General features: G+C 42.1%; 1 protein-coding gene across 1 annotated transcript in view; it reads right to left on the bottom strand.

Annotated features, from left to right (window-relative positions):
• The window catches only part of CDHR1 (cadherin related family member 1), a 160,902-nt gene that overhangs the window by 23,362 nt on the left and 115,395 nt on the right, over nt 1-22,145 (bottom strand). The window contains exons 13-14 of the mRNA XM_089683336.1: nt 20,328-20,492; nt 8,241-8,308 (exon numbers count right to left, since the gene is read on the bottom strand). Coding sequence (XP_089539462.1) covers nt 8,241-8,308; nt 20,328-20,492 — 233 coding nt within the window. The remainder of the gene's footprint in view (nt 1-8,240; nt 8,309-20,327; nt 20,493-22,145) is intronic.

Genomic DNA, 22,145 nt, shown 5'->3' with positions numbered 1-22,145 from the left:
ATCAGAAGCCATAGGCTCTTCTTCTGCAATACCCCCACAATTACCTACCTTTCAGACCACAGGTAGGCCCCTACTCTATCCTGCAAGCTGAAATCAGATAAGAATTTTCCACCGTCCCCTCTTCCAATCACAAACACCTAGGCTGTCAAAACCCAGCTTCCGTACAAAAGAAATATTAGGAAGCACAAAGTATTAGGGAGCATGAAGATCAAGGGTGCAAAGATCCCAACCTTCCATGTCTCTGTAATAGTGATTAATAGCAATCACATGCCAGAAAGGTGGAACTCTAGACAAACCGCTAAAATCACAGTTGCAATATACAGTATACAGGGCAACTGTTTTATTTGCCAATGGATTTATAATTCCTTGTAAATAATCTTCTGATTTACACACCTCTGTCAGATTGTATAAGTCACACACTTATTTTCTTGTTCATCCTTGTAGCTTCCTACTCTCCAACTCCAGTTTGCCAACTGTGTAATAAATCACAAAAATCAACTCTGCATGAAATTAATGCCTGAACCCAGCCATACTTAACCTTAATGAAATCAAGTCCATTGAAACTGCCATTACCATTTTTTCTAAGAGAACTTAACATTTCATCACTAGCATCTGAGAAGTCCACAAATGCACAGTTCAGGGTCAACCTATTTCCTTCAGCACCAAACTTGAAAAAAAGGGGCAAACAGAACAAACTGAACACACTAATCACCATAATCTTAAATCTAGAACGGTCTGAAGCATTCACAAAATTAAAATAGGTACTAGTGTAGCGCCCTTAGTGTAAATAATTGTTGAGAGTAGTTAGAAGCTTGCTAGAAGCCTGGGTTTAGACAGAGGGTTACTTCAGGTTAAGCTGGGGGGGGGGGGATTACAGGTAAGTCCTCTGGTACCTCCCCCTGCTCTAGAAGCTTGGAGAAGCTTTTAGAAGTCAGTAGGCAAAGGTGAGGAGGGTCTGAATTGCATATTTATGGGAGTCTGACCAATTCCAGGAAGGAGGCCTGGCCGTGTGACAGACCAGCCCACAAATATGACAGAGCCTGGCCAGCAATGGAGTCAGGTAGAAGACTGAGTACTGAGAGAGTGCTGCTTGTAGCCTGGGAAGGATGAGAAGGGGGGGGGTCTACCTCCAGGCTGCAGGTCCACCGGGGAAGGACAGCCTGCATAGCTTGGATAGGAACAAGGCCAGAGGAAGGCCTGAAAGCATTTCTATCCACAGCTGCAGGACAAGGACAGTGTGAGTACATTTATACCCCAAGAGCTTATAAGGGAGAAGTCTGATGGATGCAAGTTATTGGCAAGTCTTCAGGGGACAGTTCATAGCTTACCCAATCCCTTGTCCTGGGATCAGATACCATAGCCAGATGGGTTGGTATTTTGTTCACCTAAGAGCTCGTACATGCTGGGACATTGCTAAAAAAAAAAAAAACCTCAAGGGGACTCAGAGCTCCATCAGGCCACCACTTTAATAAAGACTGTCAGTTCTGGCTGGGACACAATCAAAATTTCTGCCATTTTGTAGTAGTCTAGAGAAGGAAAATTGTCCTCAATTGTTACTCTGCAATCAAGCTGGGCATCCCATAACCCCTTTAAGCTATCCAAGTTAAATTCCCTCATAAATCCTAAAAACCAAGCCCATGGACTTTGTGTCTGGATACAAGTTGGAAAATTCATGTTGCCTGGCTGTGCTGGAAATAAGGGGGACCCAAAACCAGCAGCTCTCAAGATGGTGGCGCTACATTAGACTTTTACATGAAATGTAACATCTTGTGAATGAAATTCTGTTATGCACAGGGCAATATAGGGGACAGAATTTCAGGCATAACCCTTATGGAAACTACATTTAACCTTGTGTGTGGCCAAAGGTTTTTGATCATTCAAAATTTTCAAATGAATAATAAATTAATTATTTACCTTAAACAAGGCTTCCGCAACAGTGTTGCGTTACATACAGTCAGGTCCATAAATATTGGGACATGGACACAATTCTAACATTTTTGGCTCTATACACCACCACAATAGATTTGAAATGAAATTAACAAGATGTGCTTTAACTGCAGACTGTCAGCTTTAATTTGAGGGTATTTACATTCAAATCAGGTGAACGGTGTAGGAATTACAACAGTTTGCATATGTGCCTCCCACTTGTTAAGGGGCCAAAAGTAATGGGACAATTCTCTTCTCAGCTGTTCCATGGCCAGGTGTGTGTTATTCCCTTATTATCCCAATTACAATCAGCAGATAAAAGGTCCAGAGTTCATTTCAAGTGTGCTATTTGCATTTGGAATCTGTTGCTGTCAACTCTCAAGATGAGATCCAAACAGCTGTCACTATCAGTGAAGCAAGCCATCATTAGGCTGAAAAAACAAAACAAACACATCAGAGAGATAGCAAAAACATTAGGCGTGGCCAAAACAACTGTTTGGAACATTCTTAAAAAGAAGGAACGCACCGGTGAGCTCAGCAACACCAAAAGACCCGGAAGACCACGGAAAACAACTGTGGTGGATGACCAAAGAATTCTTTCCCTGGTGAAGAAAACACCCTTCACAACAGTTGGCCAGATCAAGAACACTCTCCAGGAGGTAGGTGTATGTGTGTCAAAGTCAACAATCAAGAGAAGACTTCACCAGAGTGAATACAGAGGGTTCACCACAAGATGTAAACCATTGGTGAGCCTCAAAAACAGGAAGGCCAGATTAGAGTTTGCCAAACGACATCTAAAAAAGCCTTCACAGTTCTGGAACAACATCCTATGGACAGATGAGACCGAGATCAACTTGTACCAGAGTGATGGGAAGAGAAGAGTATGGAGAAGGAAAGGAACTGCTCATGATCCTAAGCATACCACCTCATCAGTGAAGCATGGTGGTGGTAGTGTCATGGCGTGGGCATGTATGGCTGCCAATGGAACTGGTTCTCTTGTATTTATTGATGATGTGACTGCTGACAAAAGCAGCCGGATGAATTGTGAAGTGTTTCGGGCAATATTATCTGCTCATATTCAGCCAAATGTTTCAGAACTCATTGGACGCCGCTTCACAGTGCAGATGGACAATGACCCAAAGCATACTGCAAAAGCAACCAAAGAGTTTTTTTAAGGGAAAGAAGTGAAATGTTCTGCAATGGCCAAGTCAATCACCTGACCTGAATCCGATTGAGCATGCATTTCACTTGCTGAAGACAAAACTGAAGGGAAAATGCCCCAAGAACAAGCAGGAACTGAAGACAGTTGCAGTAGAGACCTGGCACAGCATCACCAGGGATGAAACCCAGCGTATGGTGATGTCTATGCGTTCCAGACTTCAGGCTGTAATTGACTGCAAAGGATTTGCAACCAAGTATTAAAAAGTGAAAGTTTGATTTATGATTATTATTCTGTCCCATTACTTTTGGTCCCTTAACAAGTGGGAGGCACATATACAAACTGTTGTAACTCCTACATTGTTCACCTGATTTGGATGTAAATAACCTTTAAATTAAAGCTGACAGTCTGCAGTTAAAGCATATCTTGTTTGTTTCATTTCAAATTCATTGTGGTGGTGTATAGAGCCAAAAATGTTAGAATTGTGTCGATGTCCCAATATTTATGGACCTGACTGTATGTTACACATATACACTGCTCAAAAAAATTAAAGGAACACTTTTTAATCAGAGTATAGCATCAAGTCAGTTAAACTCCTGGGATATTGATCTGGTAAGTTAAGTAGCAGAGGGGGTTGTTAATCAGTTTCAGCTGCTTTGGGGTTAATGAAATTAACAACAGGTGCACTAGATGGGCAACAATGAGACCATCCCCAAAACAGGAATGGCTTTACAGGTGGAGGCCACTGATATTTTTTTCCCTACTCCTCTTTTCTGTTTTCCACTAGTTTTGCATTTGGCTAGGGTCAGTGTCACTACTGGTAGCATGAGTCAATACCTGAACCCTACAGAGGTTGCACAGGCAGTCCAACGCCTTCAGGATGGCACATCAATACATGCCATTGCCAGAAGGTTTGCTGTATCTCCCAGCACAGTCAGGCAGTTACTCTAGGATGAGCACTGCAAAGCCCTACAAAATTACCTCCAGCAGGCCACTGGTGTGAATGTCTCTGTCCAAATCAGAAACAAACTTCATAAGGGTGGCCTGAGGGCCAAACATCCTCTGGTGGGCCCTGTGCTAACTACCCGGCGCCATAGAGCTAGATTAGCATTTGCCATTGAACACCAGAATTGGCAGGTCTGCAACTGGCACCCTGTGCTTTTCACAGATGAGAGCAAGTTTACCCTGAGTACATGTGACAGACATGAAAGGGTCTGGGGAAGCCATGGAGAATGTTATGCTGCCTGTAATATCATTCAGCATGACTGTTTTGGTGGTGGGTTAGTGATGGTCTGGGGAGGCATATCCATGGATGAATGCACAGACCTCTACAGGCTAGACAATGGAAATCTGACTGCCAGTAAGTATCTGGATGAAATCCTTGGACCCATTGTCAGACCCTGAACTGGTGCAGTGGGTCGTAAATTCCTCCTGGTGCATGACATGCCCGGCCTCATGCTGTGAGAGTATGCAGGCAGTTCCTGGAGGATGAAGGAATTGATACCATTGAATGGCTCCCATGTTTGCCTGACCTAAATCCAATAGACCACCTCTGGGATATCATGTTTCAGTCCATCCAATGCCACCAGGTTGCTCCTCATACTGTCCAGGAGCTCAGTGATGCCCTGGTCCAGATCTGGGAGGAAAAACCCGAGGACACAATCTGTTGTCTAATTAGGAGCATGCCCAGATGTTGTCAGGCATGCATACAAGCACGTGGGGGCCATACAAACTACTCAGTACATTATGTATATTTTCCAAATCTTGTTAAAGCCCAACTTTGGGCAAAAAACCCTAAAAAAACAAAAAAAAAAAACAAAAAAAAACTTAAGACCCCAACTGGGGAAATCAATGGTGGAGAAGGATCTGGGAGTTCTGGTAGATCACACGCTTAATAATGGCATGCAATACCAAGCTGTGGTTTATAAAGTGAGCAAAATCCTCTCTTGTATTAAAAGAGGTATAGAATTCAGAGAGAGAGAGCGAGAGAGAGAGAGAGAGAGATAATTTTGCCCCTGTACAAATCATTAGTAACACCTAATCTGGAATATGTAGTTCAGTTTTGGGCACCAATTCACAAAAAGAACATTGGGGAACTGGAGAAAGTACAGAGAAGGGCAACCAAACTGATAAGAGGCATGGAAGAACTCAGCTATGAGGAAAGATTAGAGGAACTGAATGTATTCTCTCTTGAGAAGAGGAGAGTAAGGGGTATATGATCAACATGTATAAATACATAAGTGGTTCATATAGTGAACTTGGTGTAGAGTTATTCACCCTGATGTCATCATGGAGAACAAGAGGGCACTCTTTATGTCTGGAGGAAAATAAATTAAAACTCCAAATACGGAAAAGTTTCTTCACAGTAAGAGCTGTGAAAATGTGGATTGGACTTCATCAAGAGTTAGTTCCGGCCAGCTCAGTGGATTGCATTAAAAAAGGCATGGATTCTTTCTTGGATACACAGAATATAACTGGTTACTAACATTTATAGGTAAAGTTGATCTAGGGAATGTCCAATTGCTTCTCGGGGAATCAGGAAGGAAATTTTTCCCCTGCAGGAGCAAATTGGATCATTCTTTTCTGGGTTTTTTGCCTTCCTCTGGATCAACTGTGGGTGTAGGATTATAACTTTTTTTTTTATGGTTTAACTGGATTGTCTTTTTTCAGCCAGACTAACTATGTAACTATGTAAGTCCGATCAGACAGCCTTTTTACACAATGCAGAGGATTAACCCCTTAGGTTCCACAATCAGTATAACAAGCATGCTTTACTGCATAAACAGATTGATTTTACTGTTGTGTGTTTAGTAACACTTCAAATTACACAGAATCCAATTTCCTCATTGTTACCTCTCTGCCATCTTCTGCCGACAGTCTAAAGGAATCTTTTTATTCAAATGAGAAAGCCATGCAATGATGTATTTTGGAGTCACTACTCCTGCAAAAACATCTGACCATTTTATAAAAAATTACAACCCTTTGCTCCACCAGATTGGCTAAGATAAAAGGAAAATAACTAACAAAACTATCTTGGTTTGAGTGTGCAGCAGTACTCATAATAAATACCGTATTTTTCGCTCCATAAGACGCACCTGACCAGAGACTGCGGGCACAGTACAGGAGATGACCAGAGACTGCAGACACAGTACAGGAGATGACCAGAGACTGCGGACACAGTACAGGAGATGACCAGAGACTGCGGACATAGTACAGGAGATGACCAGAGACTGCGGACACAGTACAGGACATGACCAGAGACTGCAGACATAGCACAGGACATGACCAGAGACTGCGGACATAGCACAGGACATGACCAGAGACTGCAGACACAGTATAGATGACCAAGAGACTGCAGAGAGTACAGGGGATGATCAAGAGACTGCAGACAGTACAGGGGATGATCAAGAGACTGCGAATCTTTGGGGAGGGAGGGGGAGCGGGTACCTGAATTTGACAGGTACCCGCTCCCACTTCCACGGAGTTGTCCTCCCTTTCATGTGGGCACCCAGCTGTGACAGCTGGGTGCCCACTGCGCATGCGCGAGAAGCACTGCACTTTGTGAATGGCCCAGCATCTTCTAGGACCTGTCATGTGTCCCAGAAGACACCAGACCATTCACAAAGCACAGCGCTTCTTGAGCATGTGCAGTGGGCATCCGGTTGTCACAGATGCCGGCACGGGAAGGCTGTACAGCGCTGGACCAAGGAACAGATAAGGTCCTGCTGCAGAGAAGAGCTGAATGGCCGGCCCGGTATTCTGACACGGTGGTGGAAATACCGGACTGGCCGCTCCATATGACGCACTGACATTTTCCCCCCTTTTTTTGGGGGAAAAAAGTGCATCTTATGAAGCGAAAAAAAAGGTAATTGCCTGCTTGGATTGAGTCACCTTGAAAAGCTGAATACTCCAATACCAAACCTACCAAGGACAACTCTTAAATTAAATCAGTCCCCATCAGGACTCCAAACTGGTTATTTTCGAGAGAGAGAGAAAGAGCGAGAGAGAGAGAGAGAGAGAGAGAGAAAGAGCGAGAAAGAGAGAGCGAGACAGAGTGAGACAGAGCAAGAAAAAGAGTGAGCGAGAGAAAGAGCAAGCAAAAGAGCAAGAACATGAGAGAAAGCGAGAGCGAGAGAAAGAGCTAGAGCGAGAGAAAGCCTGAGAGAGAGAAAGAGCGCGAGAGCAAGAGAGATAGAGCGCGAGAGCAAGAGAGAAAGAGCACAAGAGCAAGAGAGAAAGAGCACAAGAGCAAGAGAGAAAGAGCACAAGAGCAAGAGCGCGAGAGACAAAGCGCGCGAGAGAGAAAGCGCGCGAGAGAGAAGCGCGCGAGAGAGAAAGCGCGCGAGAGAGAAAGCGCGCGAGAGCAAGAGCGCGAGAGAGCAAGAGCGCGAGAGAGCGAGCGAGAGAGAGCGAGACAGAGCGAGAAAAAGAGTGGGCGAGAGAAAGAGCGAGCAAAAGAGCAAGAGCATGAGAGAAAGCGAGAGCGAGAGAAAGAGCAAGAGAGAGAAATAGAGAGAGAGCGAGAGAGCAAGGGAGAGAGAGAAAAAGAGCATGAGAAAAAGAGAGCGAGAGAAAGAGCGCGAGAGCGAGAAAGAGCGCAAGAGCACGAGAGAAAGAGCGCAAGAGCGCGAGAGAAAGAGCGTGAGAGAAAGAGCGCGAGAGAAAGAGCGCGAGAGCCGAGAGGAAGAGCGCGAGAGAAAGTGTGCGAGAGAAAGTGTGCAAGAGAAAGAGCGCGAGAGAAAGAGCAAGAGCGCGAGAGAAAGAGCAAGAGCGCGAGAGAAAGAGCGAGAGAGAAAGAGCGAGAAAAAGAGCTAGAGCGAGAAAAAGAGCAAGAGCATGAGAGAAAGCGAGAGAAAGAGCTAGAAAGAGAGAGCAATAGAGAGCGCGCGAGAGAGAGAGCGCGAGAGAGAAAGAGCGCGAGAGAGAAAGAGCGCGAGAGAGAAAGAGAAAGGGCGAGAGCGAGAAAGAGTGAGAGAGCGAGAAAGAGTGAGAGAGCGAGAAAGAGTGAGAGAGCGAGAAAGAGTGAGAGAGCGAGGAGAGAGAGAGAGAGAGAGAGAGAGAGAGAGAGAAAGAAAGAGAGAGAAAGAGTCACATTTAACATTGAATCATATAATATTTTCATACTAGCTCTTTAATTTTATGTGCAAATACTTACGGATCAGATCCGGCACCATATATGGAATACTTGATTTCACCCCAAAGTCCAGAATCCAAGTCGGTTGCCTTAACAGGTAGAAATACAATAAATAATCAAGTTAAACTAGAGTTCATAAGCCAAGGGAGTCATTTTGAAAAGGGTTGTAGTCTAATATGTCATTACAAGAAATCTCCACTCAAGAATTCTTTACAAATTGACCAAAATAGACATACATATCATAGACTAGATACCCAAAATATCATTGAACCAGCAAACACAAATGCTCCTGCGCTTGGGGATGGACTTGATGCAGGCTACAACCACATTAAGAATGCTATGGAACATGCATACCTTGCTGCCCTCAAATAGACCGGGGGAATCCAAATATACTGAACGAGGAAAGAAAAAACAGAGGGCGCACAGGCCTAGTGCATTACCTTAAAAAATGTTTAATAAAAAATAAAGTATGTGTTGTACTCACAAACGACAATATAGTCAAGACACATCATAAAGAACAGCTGGGTCTACACCGTGCTGAGTAACTGAAGAGGAGGCAAGTCCTCGAAACGCGTCAGTCTATTGGATGTCTACACTCCCTATTGCGGACTGTTACTCAGCGCGGTGTTGACCCAGCTGTTCTGTATGATGTGCCTTGACTATATTGTCGTTTGTGAGTACAACACATACTTTATTTTTTATTAAACATTTTTTATGGTAATGCACTAGGCCTGTGCGCCCTCTGTTTTTTCTTTCCCCACCCAAAATATCATGATCTGATGGGCTGAATATAACACTCTGTAGGCACATATCAATTTGGAGGACGTGAGTCCATTAAAAGTGGGAGTAAACTCTCACTGGACACTTGTACCTACAGGTATGCACTGTTTAGGAGATATTCTGTGTCCCTTTAGCTGGTGACGTCACTGGCGCATGTGCTTTGAAGGAACTGCATAACTGTGCTGTTCCTTCAAAGCTTGGTGCCGCGGCTGAGACTCTCACTCACATGCGTGGGAGTGACATCATTGTGGCTCGGCCAATCAAGCAAGCCTGAAAACCTGAAAGGAAGACCGGGTGAAGATGGATACATACTAGCGCATTATGACAACCTTGCAGGGAGATTTTTTTTTTCTTTTTTTTCTTTTTCAGGGCCTGTTTACTACCACTTTAAGAGGTACATACAGCTTAGTATACAGCAAGTGTAGAGTGAAGTCCACAAAACAGATCGCTATACTACACAATATCGGTAACGGAAGCTAACACAAGGTAAGACTGAATATGGTATTCATTTAGAGATAACAAATAAGTCAGTTTAAAGTCAGTTAGCACATCCCTTTGACATATAATGTTGTTCCACAAAATATTCTATTTGTATGTCCAATTCACTTTGAAAGGTGAAAATAGATATTCCAAGCAATTTACACATTAAATCAACACGAAGCAACCTGAAGGAGCTGTCTATGAAGAAGTGATTGAGCAGCACCTAAGAAGATTTAGTGCACCTGTCTAGACAGCGGCACTTAAAGAATTACTGTCCATGAGGATCAAGCTTTATAACTTAACTGCAAATAAAAACATTGGCTACAAAGCTCATTGATATCTAATAATTAGTACCCTATGGAAATAAGTTTAACTAAAAATTGTAGGCCAACATAACTGTTTTACCATACCCCAACAAAAATCATGTCAGATTTTTGCCAGTAATGCATACAATACACAAAAAACAATGCCATGGCATTGTAATGCATTTAAATGAAATAGGGAAATGTAACAAAATTTGTCAAGTGACTGCAGTGAATAGAAAGTATGTCACGCAGTGTTCATTGAAGAACAAAAACAGGGGCTTTATATTGAAGTCAGTAGTAATTATTGTCACCAACAATTAAAGGAACATAAAATGAAAATGGATGCTGTGAAAATGACCACATGTAGATGAAAATTCAGAGCAAAATAATTATTCCACAGTTTTAAGTTTAAGCCTTACTTTATTCGTTATATGAGACTCATAACCCATAGCTTGCCATGCGTTTCTGGTGGGCTTTCAGTGAGATTTGATATTACAGATTACTTAAATAGATTTAAAGGGTAACTCCACTTTTGTGAAAAAATATAACATATAAGAACAAAATAATAGAGCATATACATTTGCTACACCAGCCATGTTGTAATTTAACTTTTTATTAAAATGACCTTTCCTTGCATTGCTGTAATTGTATATAAAATTCAATGCAGTATGGCAACCAGGAGGCATTCTGTACACAGTTGGTGTACCTGACCAATCACAGCCTGTCTCTGGCACACATACCCTTCCATCTTAGTCTGCCTCTTCAACACATGCTCCCTGCTCAAACACAGCCTGCATCTTGCCTCAGGCTGACGATACTATGGAATCAGGGCTGGCACTACCACTAGGCAAACTAGGCAGTCACCTAGGGCACAGCACAGGTTTCCCTACTCTCTACCATGGCCAGATCTAGGGGGTTGCTGGGGTGGGCTAAACCCCCCAGATTTTAGTTGTGCTCTCCCAGGCCGGTCTTTCCATGGATGCTGTGCCTGGCTGATGAATGCCTTCTCCCATCCCCGTACACATGGCTGGGACAAGGGGAGAGCAACCTGGAGCAGTGAAGCCTGCAAAGGAGAAATTACAGGAGAAAGCTGAGAGGTGCAGGCTGTGCTCTCCTCTGTCATTGGAGCAATCCTCTATAAAGCAGATGACACAGGATTGCTCTTACATCAGCATGTTCAGTGTTTGATTCAATCCCTGCGCCGTAAGATGAGCGGTCATTGGAGGAGATAGAGGGCAGGCTAGTCAAACTGTGTTTAGTCCAAGAGCAAGCCTGTGTCACCTGCTGTATGGAGGATTGCTTCACTGACAGGAGTGAGAGATCAGCACAACCCACACCTTTACCTGGTTTCCCACCTGTAAGTTCAAGGGGGGATTTGTGCTAAAAGGTGGTATTTGGGGGAGAGAATTTGTGCTAGGGTAAAAAATATAAAGGGGAAATAGGTTGTGTGCTAGGAGGGGTGAAGAAAAACTACAGGTGAAGTTTTATTTTTTTGTGGGGGGAATGCAAGTAGCTGGTCTTGCCCAGAGTGTAAAATAGTCTAGCACTGGCCCTGTATGGAATACCAGTATGCTGTGTGTCTGCACAGTGTCCTGTGACCCCACCCCCCACTATCAGGGGGAGGAGATGCATGGTCACATGACAAGAATTATTTGCCTTGTAAAAAAAGATGGTTTCTGTAACTAAACAAATTAATTGTGGTGCCTGCATTGTTAGGACTGTATGAGTTTATAACATGGCATGTTCAACTACTTTCATTATAATGAATGCAAAGTCTCAAAGACAAGTATATTTCAGTTCTATAATAAACAATTCTTCATTGAGAAGTCAAGTAAATTACATTAAAAGTAAAAAGAACCCTCAGGGCTAGATGACAAGACGTCCTCTGATGCAAAACACCCTTGTACTTGCCACTCAAAAAAAATATTAAAAAAGAACGTCATATTTGACAAAACTGGTCAGGATGGGGCCACACATGTGACATCATTGCAATCTGGATGTGTCCTTGATGGTGATGTGATTAGACAGTGCTGTATCTGCCTTTTTTCTGTGTAAGTGCAGTTTCTAGTTTTTAATAAAGTTGTGCCATCTGGTTCACACTATGTGGATCATGGATTTTTTGAGAGTGGCAATTAGAAGGGAGTTTGGCATCAGAGGAAGTCCTGGCAACAGGCCCTGGGGGTCTTATTTATCCTTAATGTGAAAATCTGACATCTTTGGGTGGTTTTGCGTCTGATCTACTATCCAGTTGTGTGTCCTACAGTGTGCTTCTATACATGCAAGTTATGACCTATTAATTTAGGAGATCATGGAACTTTGGTAAGCCTCCATATATTCATTTTTGGTGACGGTTTATCACACTGGTGGAGGGTGCTGGATTTACTTGACTTCTCAGTGAAGAATGGGATCAACACTTGGATTTGTGTTAAAAGTGTTGTTTTTTTCCTTTGGTATTTGACTAATCTTTGCACTATAATGACTTTAGCACAGTATTTTTAGTTATTTCTGACTAAGTTGATATCACTGCCTGCAGCTGTTTTTCACAACTATATTTGTTTGATTTATCGACCACTTGTGCGGTCTACTATTACCAATTTTTTTTGTTTATAATAAACAAGTGTGATGCTACTATAAGATGATAGGATTGCTGGAATGATAATTACTGATGTCTGGATAACCTCTGCACATTCTGTAGAATAACATAGAAAATATATGAAAATCCAGCAACAAGTTGTAAAATCTAATCTTAATTAGCAACCCATCAAGACATAAGGGGGATTCAATACACAAAAAAGTTGACACATTTTAGCCCCCACACTGACCTTAATTGTAACCATTGTTTAGGACTAAGGACTGTGTGGGGGCTGAAACTTGTCAACTTTTTTGTGTATTGAATCTCCATGTCTTGATGGATTACTAATAAAGAAGTTTGGATTTTACAATGTGTTGTCGGATTTTCGTATGTTGACTATCCAGGGGTTAATGCTTTGACTCAGCAACAATTATGCCCTTCTCATCTCTAAGCAGCAAGAAAAGCTTAAAAATATTATGTTGGTGCTATTTTATTGTGAATGCAATTTGCATGCATATCATTATCTATAATAATATGGATTGTACATTGTTCAGAGTGCAGTAATGTACTTTGGTTAAATAACTAGAGCAGTCTTGGGGATTGCACACTTAAAATGTTATTATTTCAAAGTTCACTTCCTCTTTTAATTTGCCTCTTGTCTCTAGTTATACATCTCAACTACTTTAAAAGTGCACTGTTTGTTACTTTCATTAAATCAGAACACTAGGCATCTTTTAGGTTAGGAAAGAGACGGGAAAGGCAAAAAAAACCCCAGCAAAGCATGATACAATTTGCTCCTGCAGGGGAAAAAAAATTCCTTCTTGATCCCCCGAGAGGCAATCGGATATTCCCTGGGTCAATGTTACCTATAAATATTAGTATCCAATTATATTCTGTGTATCCAAGAAAGAATCCAGGCCTTTTTTAAAGCAATTTACTGAGCTGGCCAGAACCAACTCTCGAGGGAGTCTATTCCACATTTTTACAACTCTTAATTTATTTTCCTCCAGAGAGCCCCCCTGTCCTCTGAGATGAAATCAGGGTGTATAACTCTACACGGAGTTCACTATATGAACCACTGATGTATTTATACATGTTGATCATATCCCCCCTTAATTTCCTCTTCTCAAGAGAATACGTTCAAGTTCCTCTAATCTTTCCTCATAGCGGAGCTCCTCCATGCCTCTTACAGTTTGGTTGCCCTTCTCTATACTTTCTCCAGTTCCCCAATGTTCTTCTTGTGAATTGGTGCCCAAAACTGAACTGCATATTCCAGATGAGGTTTTACTAATGATTTATAAAGGGTAATATGATATCTCTCTCTCTGGAGTCTATACCTCTTTTAATACAAGAGAGGATTTTGCTCGCTTTAGAAACTGCAGCTTGGCATTGCATGTCATTATTAAACTGGTGATCTACCAGAATCCCAGATCCTTCTCCACCATTGATTCCCCCAGTTGTACTCCCCCTAGTATGTATGATGTATGCATATTCTTAACCCCCAAGTGCAGAACCTTACATTTATCAACATTAAACCTCATTTGCCACATAGTTGCCCAATTAAACAGTGCATTGAGGGTGGCTTGTAAATTGGAGACATGCTGTAAGGACATTATTCCACTGCACAGCTTGGTGTCATCTGCAAACACTGAAATGGGATTTTTAATCCCAGACCCTATATCGTTATAAATATATTAAAAAGTAAGGGTCCCAACACTGAACCTTGGGGTACACCACTGACAACCCTAGAGCATTCAGAGTGTGAATCATTTACCACTACTCTCTGAATACGATCTCTTAGCCAGTTTTCTATCCATTTACATACAAATTTCTCCAAGCCTGTAGACTTCCCTTACACATTAGCCGTGTGTGGGGAACTGTGTCAAACACTTTTGCAAAATCCAAGTATACCACATCCACCCCTCTGTCCAAGGTTTTGCTCACCTCCTCATAAAAAGAAATCAGATTTGTTTGACAACTTCTGTCTTTCTGTGAATCTATGCTGTCTGTTGCTTAAAATATTTTTTTACAGCACGAACTCATCTATGTGGTCTTTTATTAAACTCTCCAGTATGTTCCCAACTAGATTTTGACCCCTTTTTAAATATTGGCACCACATTGGCCTTACGCCAATCCTACTATGTGGTACTATGCCAGTCATTAAAGAGTCTCCATAAATGAGAAACAATGGCTTTGATATTATTTTAATTATATTATACAGGATTTATATAGCGCCAACAGTTTGCTCAGCGCTTTACAATATAACAGGAGACAACACTGCAACAATACATTTCAATACAAGAGGGATAGGAGGGCCCTGCTCCTTGAAGCTTACAATCTAGTAGATGAAATGATAGAGCTCAATTCTTTAAGGACCTGTGGGTGTTGATCCCTCCCCCTTGTATTCTCAAAGAGATTTCCCCTCGCTTTCTGTGTTACGTGCATTAGTAAGAGAGACTTGGGGGTTAATTTAATAAAGACAAAGATTGTTCGCTTTGCCTTAGAGAATGAGGTGAAGCTCTGTTAATTTACATCATCCAATCATGTGAAAGCAAAAATACAGTTGTTTTGTTTATTTTCCCTGTATGCAAATTGGGCATTCTTTGCAAAGTGAATTTTCACTACATTCACCAAGTAAAGGGAAAATTCCCTTGCAATGTAAATGGCCGATGTGCCTTTAGTACATCAACCCCATGAAGTTAAATGAAACATCTTAAGCCGAGGCACAGCAACAAACCCTTTCCCACTCAATTTTTTTTTTCTTGTTGTCCTATGCGTCTCTGTTGAGGAGATTCCCTTTTACATTCTGTCCTGGTGACATGACAGGAAATGAAGGGAACCAAAACAATCAAATGGAGCAAGACAGCATTTACAGGATATGTATGTATATTACTGTATATATGTGTCATTACATGTAATTTTTTTTTGTCTTTATGTTGGGAGATGTGGATGGGTTGGGAGAATATTTTGATTAGTCATAGGTAATATACATCTATGATAGAACACTTACCGTTAGAATCCCTGGTAAAGACCCGTATGAATTTCTTATATATACACACACACATACTGTATATTCATTTAGCATTTTTTTATTTTAAGATGTATAGTACTTATTTATATTATGTTTTTATATTTTTACGTGTGTCTGTACTTGTGTGATCGTGTTATTTATATATCGTGTTACAAACACACACACATATATATATATATATATATATATATATATATATATATATATACACACACACACACACACACACACACATACATATATACAAACACACTGTATACGCTGCTCAAAAAAATTACAGGAGCACTTTGAAACCACATCAGATCTCAATGGGGAAAAATATGCTGGATATCTATAATGATATGGACTGGGTGATGTGTTAGAAATGTAAAGATGACCCATTGTTTGATGGAAATGAAAAGTAACCTATAGAGGACTGAATTCAAAGACACCCCAAAAATCAAAGTGAAAAAATGATGCAGCAGGCTAGTCCATTTTGCTGAAATTTCATTGCAGCAACTCAAAGTGGTACTTAGTAGTGTGTATGGCTCCCATGTGCTTGTATGCATGCCTGACAATGTCGAGGCTTGCTCCTAATGAAATGACGGATGGTATCCTTGGGTATTTTCTCCCAGATATGGACCAGGGTATCACTGAGCTCCTGAACAGTCTGAGGAGCAACCTGGCAGTGTCAGATGGACTGAAACATGATATCCCAGAGGTGTTCTTTTGTATTTAGGCGAGCCTGGAGGCCATTCAATGGTATCAATTCCTTCATCCTCCAAAAAATGCCTGTGTATTCTTGCCACATGAGGCCAGACATTGCCGTGCACCTGGAGGAACCCTGGACCCTCTGCACCAGCGCAGGGTCTGACTAACGGAACCGTCCCAGCCTGCACTGAGTACTTCTGTTAGAATACCGCTTCCCCATCCGAACACCAACCACAGACACCACAGATTTGAAGTAAACCAGGAAATAGACTACTTTATTTTAACACAGATACAAGATATATACATTCAAGGGAACAACCCACCCCCCTCCCTGCGTAATGACACAGGGCGGGGCAATCCACCTTTAGTAACAAGAGACACACCAACAGACAGTCCCATCAAGAGGGAGGCTGCTGGAAACACCCCCCACCAAGCCAATGCACAAACACATACATCCCATAATAGTTTGCTCCAAGCAAGACACACAATAGAATAATGGGATGCAATCACATGGCATTAAACAATCTACAACCCCCCACCCCAATATTAGGACAGATCACCCTGTACCCCTAACAGGCACAGGGTGACTTACACATAATAGGGATATGGGGAGCTGAGAAAGGGGTCTCCCCACCTCTCTAAAGTGAGCTGGGTTCCATGGGCCTCTCACCCAAAGTGACTCCCGTCACACTGACAGTGGGTCCAAGGATTTCATCCCGATACCTAATGGCAGTCAGGGTGCCATTGTCTAGCCTATAGAGGTCTGTGTGTCCCTCCATGGATATGCCTCCTCAGACCATCACTGACCCACCACCAAAACGGTCATGCTGAATGATGTTACAGGCAGCATAACATTCTCCATGGCTTCTCCAGACACTTTCACATCTGTCACATGTGCTCAGGGTGAATCTGCTCTCATCTGTGAAAAGCACAGGGCACCAGTGGCAGACCTGCCAATTCTGGTATTCAATGGCAAATGCCAATCAAGCCCTATGGTGCCGGGCAGTGAGCACAGGGCCCACTAGAGGATGTCAGGCCCTCAGGCCACCCTCATGAAGTCTTTTTCGGATTGTTTGGTCAGAGACATTCACACCAGTGGCCTGCTGGAGGTCATTTTGTAGGGCTCTGGCAGTGCTCATCCTGTCCTTCACACACAAAAGAGCAGATAACAGTCCTACTGATGGGTTAAAGACTTTCTACTGCCCTGTCCAGCTATCCTAGAGTAACTGCCTGTCTCCTGGAATCTCCTTCATGCTCTTGAGACTGTGCTGGGAGATACAGCAAACCTGCCAATGGCACATATTGATGTGCCATCCTGGAGGAGTTATACTGCCTGTGATACCTCTGTAGGGTCCAGGTATTGCCTCATGCTACCAGTAGTGACACTGACCCTAGCCAAATGTAAAACTATTGAAAAATAGTCAGAAAAGAGGAGTAGGGAAAAAAATATCAGTGGCCTCCACCTGTAAAACCATTCCTTCTTTGGGGATCGTCTCATTGTTGCCCATCTAGTGCACCTGTTAATTTCATTAACACCAAAGCAGCTGAAACTGATTAACAACCCCCTCTGCTACTTAACTGACCATATCAATATCCCAGGAGTTTAACTAACTTGATGCTGTACTGATTAAAAAGTGTTCCTTTAATTTTTTTGAGCAGTGTATATATTTATTACACACACATATACATACATGCATTATGCTATATTTGCATCAATGCTTTTACCAATATATTTCACTTGGTACAGCCAGCAAAGGGTGGATGCCCTACTCCCTGTTATTTATGTTTCATTTTACATACACTTTTCACTGCCTCTTAAGGGTTGATGTTACACCCTTTTGTAAATTGAACTTTCTGCTTGTACAATGTTTATCTGCACTTTGTAGTTTCTCCCCCCCATGCAGTCCACCAAGGGTTAATGCCCCCTCACCCCCAGTTCCCATTCTGTGCAGTTTATGAAGGGTGAATGGCCCCCCTGCATGATTGATCTGTCATTGTATGTTTATAGCCTTCTACCCTGGCACCCTTGCTGGCTCCACCTACAATGGGAACATGTTTCAATGGCACTACATGGTGCAAGGAAGGGCTTTGAAATTTCTGGTCCTGTGCCCCTGAGTGTTCAAGCCTGGTTTTTGGTATTACGTGGCTCATCCTACAGCGGCATTTGATCCTGCTGGTGGCCACTGCAGCATCCTGACCATCCACCTTGTAGTCCCATGAAACAGCGATTTAAATCATGGGGACATGCTTGTTGTCCTAATACAAACTGTGCTCGTACCACTGCATTTCATCTGGTACTCTCTGCTTTTCCATTTTAGAACATTAAGGGAAATCAACTTGAGGAAGAAAAGCCCATTTCTACATCTTTAAATGGAAAACTGGTGGCCCGTTGTTTATCTAGTGCCATTTTAAAATAGCTATTAGTTGAACAGATGATCCGCACAGTAGTCGCTGTATGATGGCTCAGCACACAGAGACACTGTACCAAGCTGATCCAAGGGACTGGGAATCATGTCATCACATGCTAATATTTAGTGTTGATCCCGCCCCTTTCTCATACAACAGGGAAAGGAGAGAGACCGAATTGATGGGAAAAAAATGAATGGAGCAGTACCTAAAGATTCATTCTGTTTTAGTAACACATGGATCTTTTTTTAAACCCTTTCACACCCCCTCCTACTCATACTATTTCCATGTGCTGTCCACTCCCATAACCTGTATATTAATGCTACTCCTCCCTGAATGAATGGATGAAAGACAAAGATTTGGGAAAAATGTCAGTAGTGATACATTACAATTGTATTCATACATTTTTCATATATAATTGAATTAGATTATTAAAAGTAGTACATAATGTAAGCAGATGTTTTCATAAAGTTTTTTTTTTTCATTTTATTATATCGTAATATCACTTAAAAGTATAACAAAAAGAAAAATGTTTTTGTTTCTTTTGGATAGAGTGGAGATGTATTAGAACACCTGTCAGTTTTTATTGCTGTCTGTACCCCCATTAGGGAGATTCACCATCTCTATTTGTCCTGTTTACCATTATCATTGAAAGTAAAAGAACCCCTGCATTTTGGGTTGTCCCCAATCCAGTAACAGAGGGGACATTTTCCAATGGGGTCACTAATTCTGGTGATCTGGGGGTCCCCAAGGAATTCCTTTAATTTGCAGGGATTTTATTACTTTTCTGTTGGCTGTGGGGTAGGAAGTGAAGGTAAATCTCCCCAAAGGGACACAGATGGCAAAAAATACATTGACAGGGGTTAAACAGTCCCTTACTCTATACAAAATGAAAAAAAAAATGTTTTGCCTATAGTTCTACTTTAACACACTACAGGATTAACTTAATGTGTTATGGTTTACATCCTAGCTGTAGAGCAACTGTCATAAAATAATCCTATGATGAGTTATTGAAGGATCATGTGAAATGTACATTTTAGGAATGCTGACTTCCAAAAAATATCTTTCCATGTTTGATAATTTAGTCATTTTAGGTAAATGAATCATAATCTTTGAGAACATAGTAACTCATCATGATGGCTAAAATCTGTTATGAGGATCCATCACATTAGAGCGGAGCTCCACCCAAAAGGGGAAGTTTCACTTTAAGCCTTTGTCTCCCACTCCCCATTGAGGATTGGCACATTTGGGGAGTGGGACCCAAACTTAACAGATACCGGCTCCCACTTCTGCTGCGATCACCTAAGGCAATCGGAAGCGGACGTTGTCCTTCCCCTTCCTCCCCGTAGTCTCCTGAGACATGTGACAAGTCCCAGAAGACTACAGGGCCATTCAGAAAGCACAGCACTTCTCCCACATACGCAGTGGGCACCCGGCTGTGAAGCTGCAAGCTGTCACAGCCAGGTGCCCACACTGAAGATGCCAGCACCGGGGAGAGAAGACGGCCAGTGAAACCAGCCATAGTAAGGACATCACTGGACCAAGGGACAGGTAAATGTCTGTATTTTAAAAGTCAGCCGCTACAGTATTTGTAGCGGCTGACTTTTAAATTTTATTTTTTTCAACTGGAAGTCCGCTTTCAATAAAAACAAATCTTAGTTGAAGAGCAATGACACCATCACCTTGAGATATGCAGTGAGAGATAAACATTCCCATGTAATATACATTTTTCAATTGCATTGGTAAAACAAAACAAAAATGAACTGTTAATATGGTACATTTCTCCACAATGCACAGATTTGAGATACTAACATATTTCATCATAGCTCATAAAGTACGCTCACCGTCACAGCGACAACATTGGAGCCTCCTGGGGAATTTTCTGGGATTCTAGCAACATAATACTCTGAGGAAAACTTTGGCACATTATCATTAATATCCAAAAGATGGATGGTTATATCTGCTGTTGAGCTGAATTTTTCTGGAGTGTTGACTTCAATGGCAAGAAGCTAAAGATAGAAAAAAAAAACAGTTAACGGTTAGAAACACACTAACCTGTGGAGTACATAGTACCTATACAAAGTTATTTTTTGTATCCTATTCTGTCCAAAAGGGGGCAGAGAAAAAATCTTGACTTGATTTGTGTAATTGAAGGAAGTCTGCTCTTGAAAAAAGTGGAATGACTGAGCATCATTTACAGTTGTGACCAAAATTATTCAACCCCCAATGCTGTAAAGGGGTTTAGGGACTATAGTGTACATTTGGAATTGTATTCAGAATCAAATCCTACAAGGACGTTGTAACTACCCAAATGCAACTAAAATGACATCAATTGTTTATGTAATACAGTAGTAAATGGTTCTTATGTGGTTTCTTCATTGCCACAATTATTCAACCCCTTAAAGACTACCACTCTGAAGAACAGAGGTTCATACAGGTGCTTTCCATCAGGTATTGAAAACACCTGTGGATGTCACCGAGCAGCAATCAAGCATAATAAGCACCAATTAGGCAGCTTTAAAATGACTGTGATACTCAGCTCCTTCTAGACATTTACTGGTGTGGTTACAAACATGGTGAAGGCAAGAGAATGGTCCAGGAAGACAAGAGAAGAGGTGATTTCTCTTCACAGGAAGGGCAATGGCTATAAGAAGATTGCAAAGATGTTAAACATACCAAGAGACACCTTAGGAAGCATCATTCGCAAATTCAAGGCAAAGGGCACTGTTGAAACGCTACCTGGTCGTGGCAGAAAGAAGATGCTGACTTCGACTGCTGTGCGCTACCTGAAGCGTAGAGTGGAGAGAAGTCCCCGTGTGACTGCTGAGGAACTGAGAAAAGATTTGTCAGATGTGGGTACAGAAGTTTCAGCCCAGACAATAAGACGCACACTGCGTAATGAAGGCCTCCGTGCCAGAACTCCCAGGCGTACCCCCTTGCTGTCTCCAAAGAATAAGAAGAGTCGACTGCAGTATGCCAAAAGCCATGTGGACAAACCACAAAAGTTGTGGGATAGTGTTCTGTGGACTGATGAAACAAAATTAGAACTGTTTGGGCCCATGGATCAACGCTATGTTTGGAGGAGGAAGAACAAGGCCTATGATGAAAAGAACACCTTGCCTACTGTGAAGCATGGTGGAGGGTCAATCATGCTTTGGGGCTGTTTTGCTTCTGCAGGTACAGGGAAGCTTCAGCGTGTGCAAGGTACCATGAATTCTCTTCAGTACCAGGAGATATTGGATGGAAACGTGATGCAGTCCGTCACACACCTGAGGCTTGGGAGACGTTGGACCTTTCAACAGGACAATGATCCCAAGCATACCTCCAAGTCCACTAGAGCATGGTTGCAGAGGAAAGGCTGGAACATTTTGGAGTGGCCATCGCAGTCACCAGACTTAAATCCGATTGAGAACCTCTGGTGGGACTTAAAGAAAGCAGTTGCAGTGCGCAAGCCTAAGAATGTGACTGAACTGGAGGCCTTTGCCCATGAAGAATGGGCGAAGATACCCGTAGATCGCTGCAAGACACTTGTGTCAAGCTATGCTTCACGTTTAAAAGCTGTTATAACTGTAAAAGGATGCTGTACTAAGTACTAAGATTGAATGTCACTTGGGGGTTGAATAAAACTGATAATGCTGTGAGCACAGAAAAGACATTTGTGG

The sequence above is a fragment of the Staurois parvus genome, unplaced genomic scaffold (genome assembly GCF_062004578.1).
Source record: "Staurois parvus isolate SC_StPar_1 unplaced genomic scaffold, SC_StPar_1.0 ptg000306l, whole genome shotgun sequence".
Taxonomy (NCBI): domain Eukaryota; kingdom Metazoa; phylum Chordata; class Amphibia; order Anura; family Ranidae; genus Staurois; species Staurois parvus.
The sequence above is the reverse complement of the archived record's forward strand: the minus strand, read 5'-3'. Positions and strand labels throughout refer to the sequence as shown.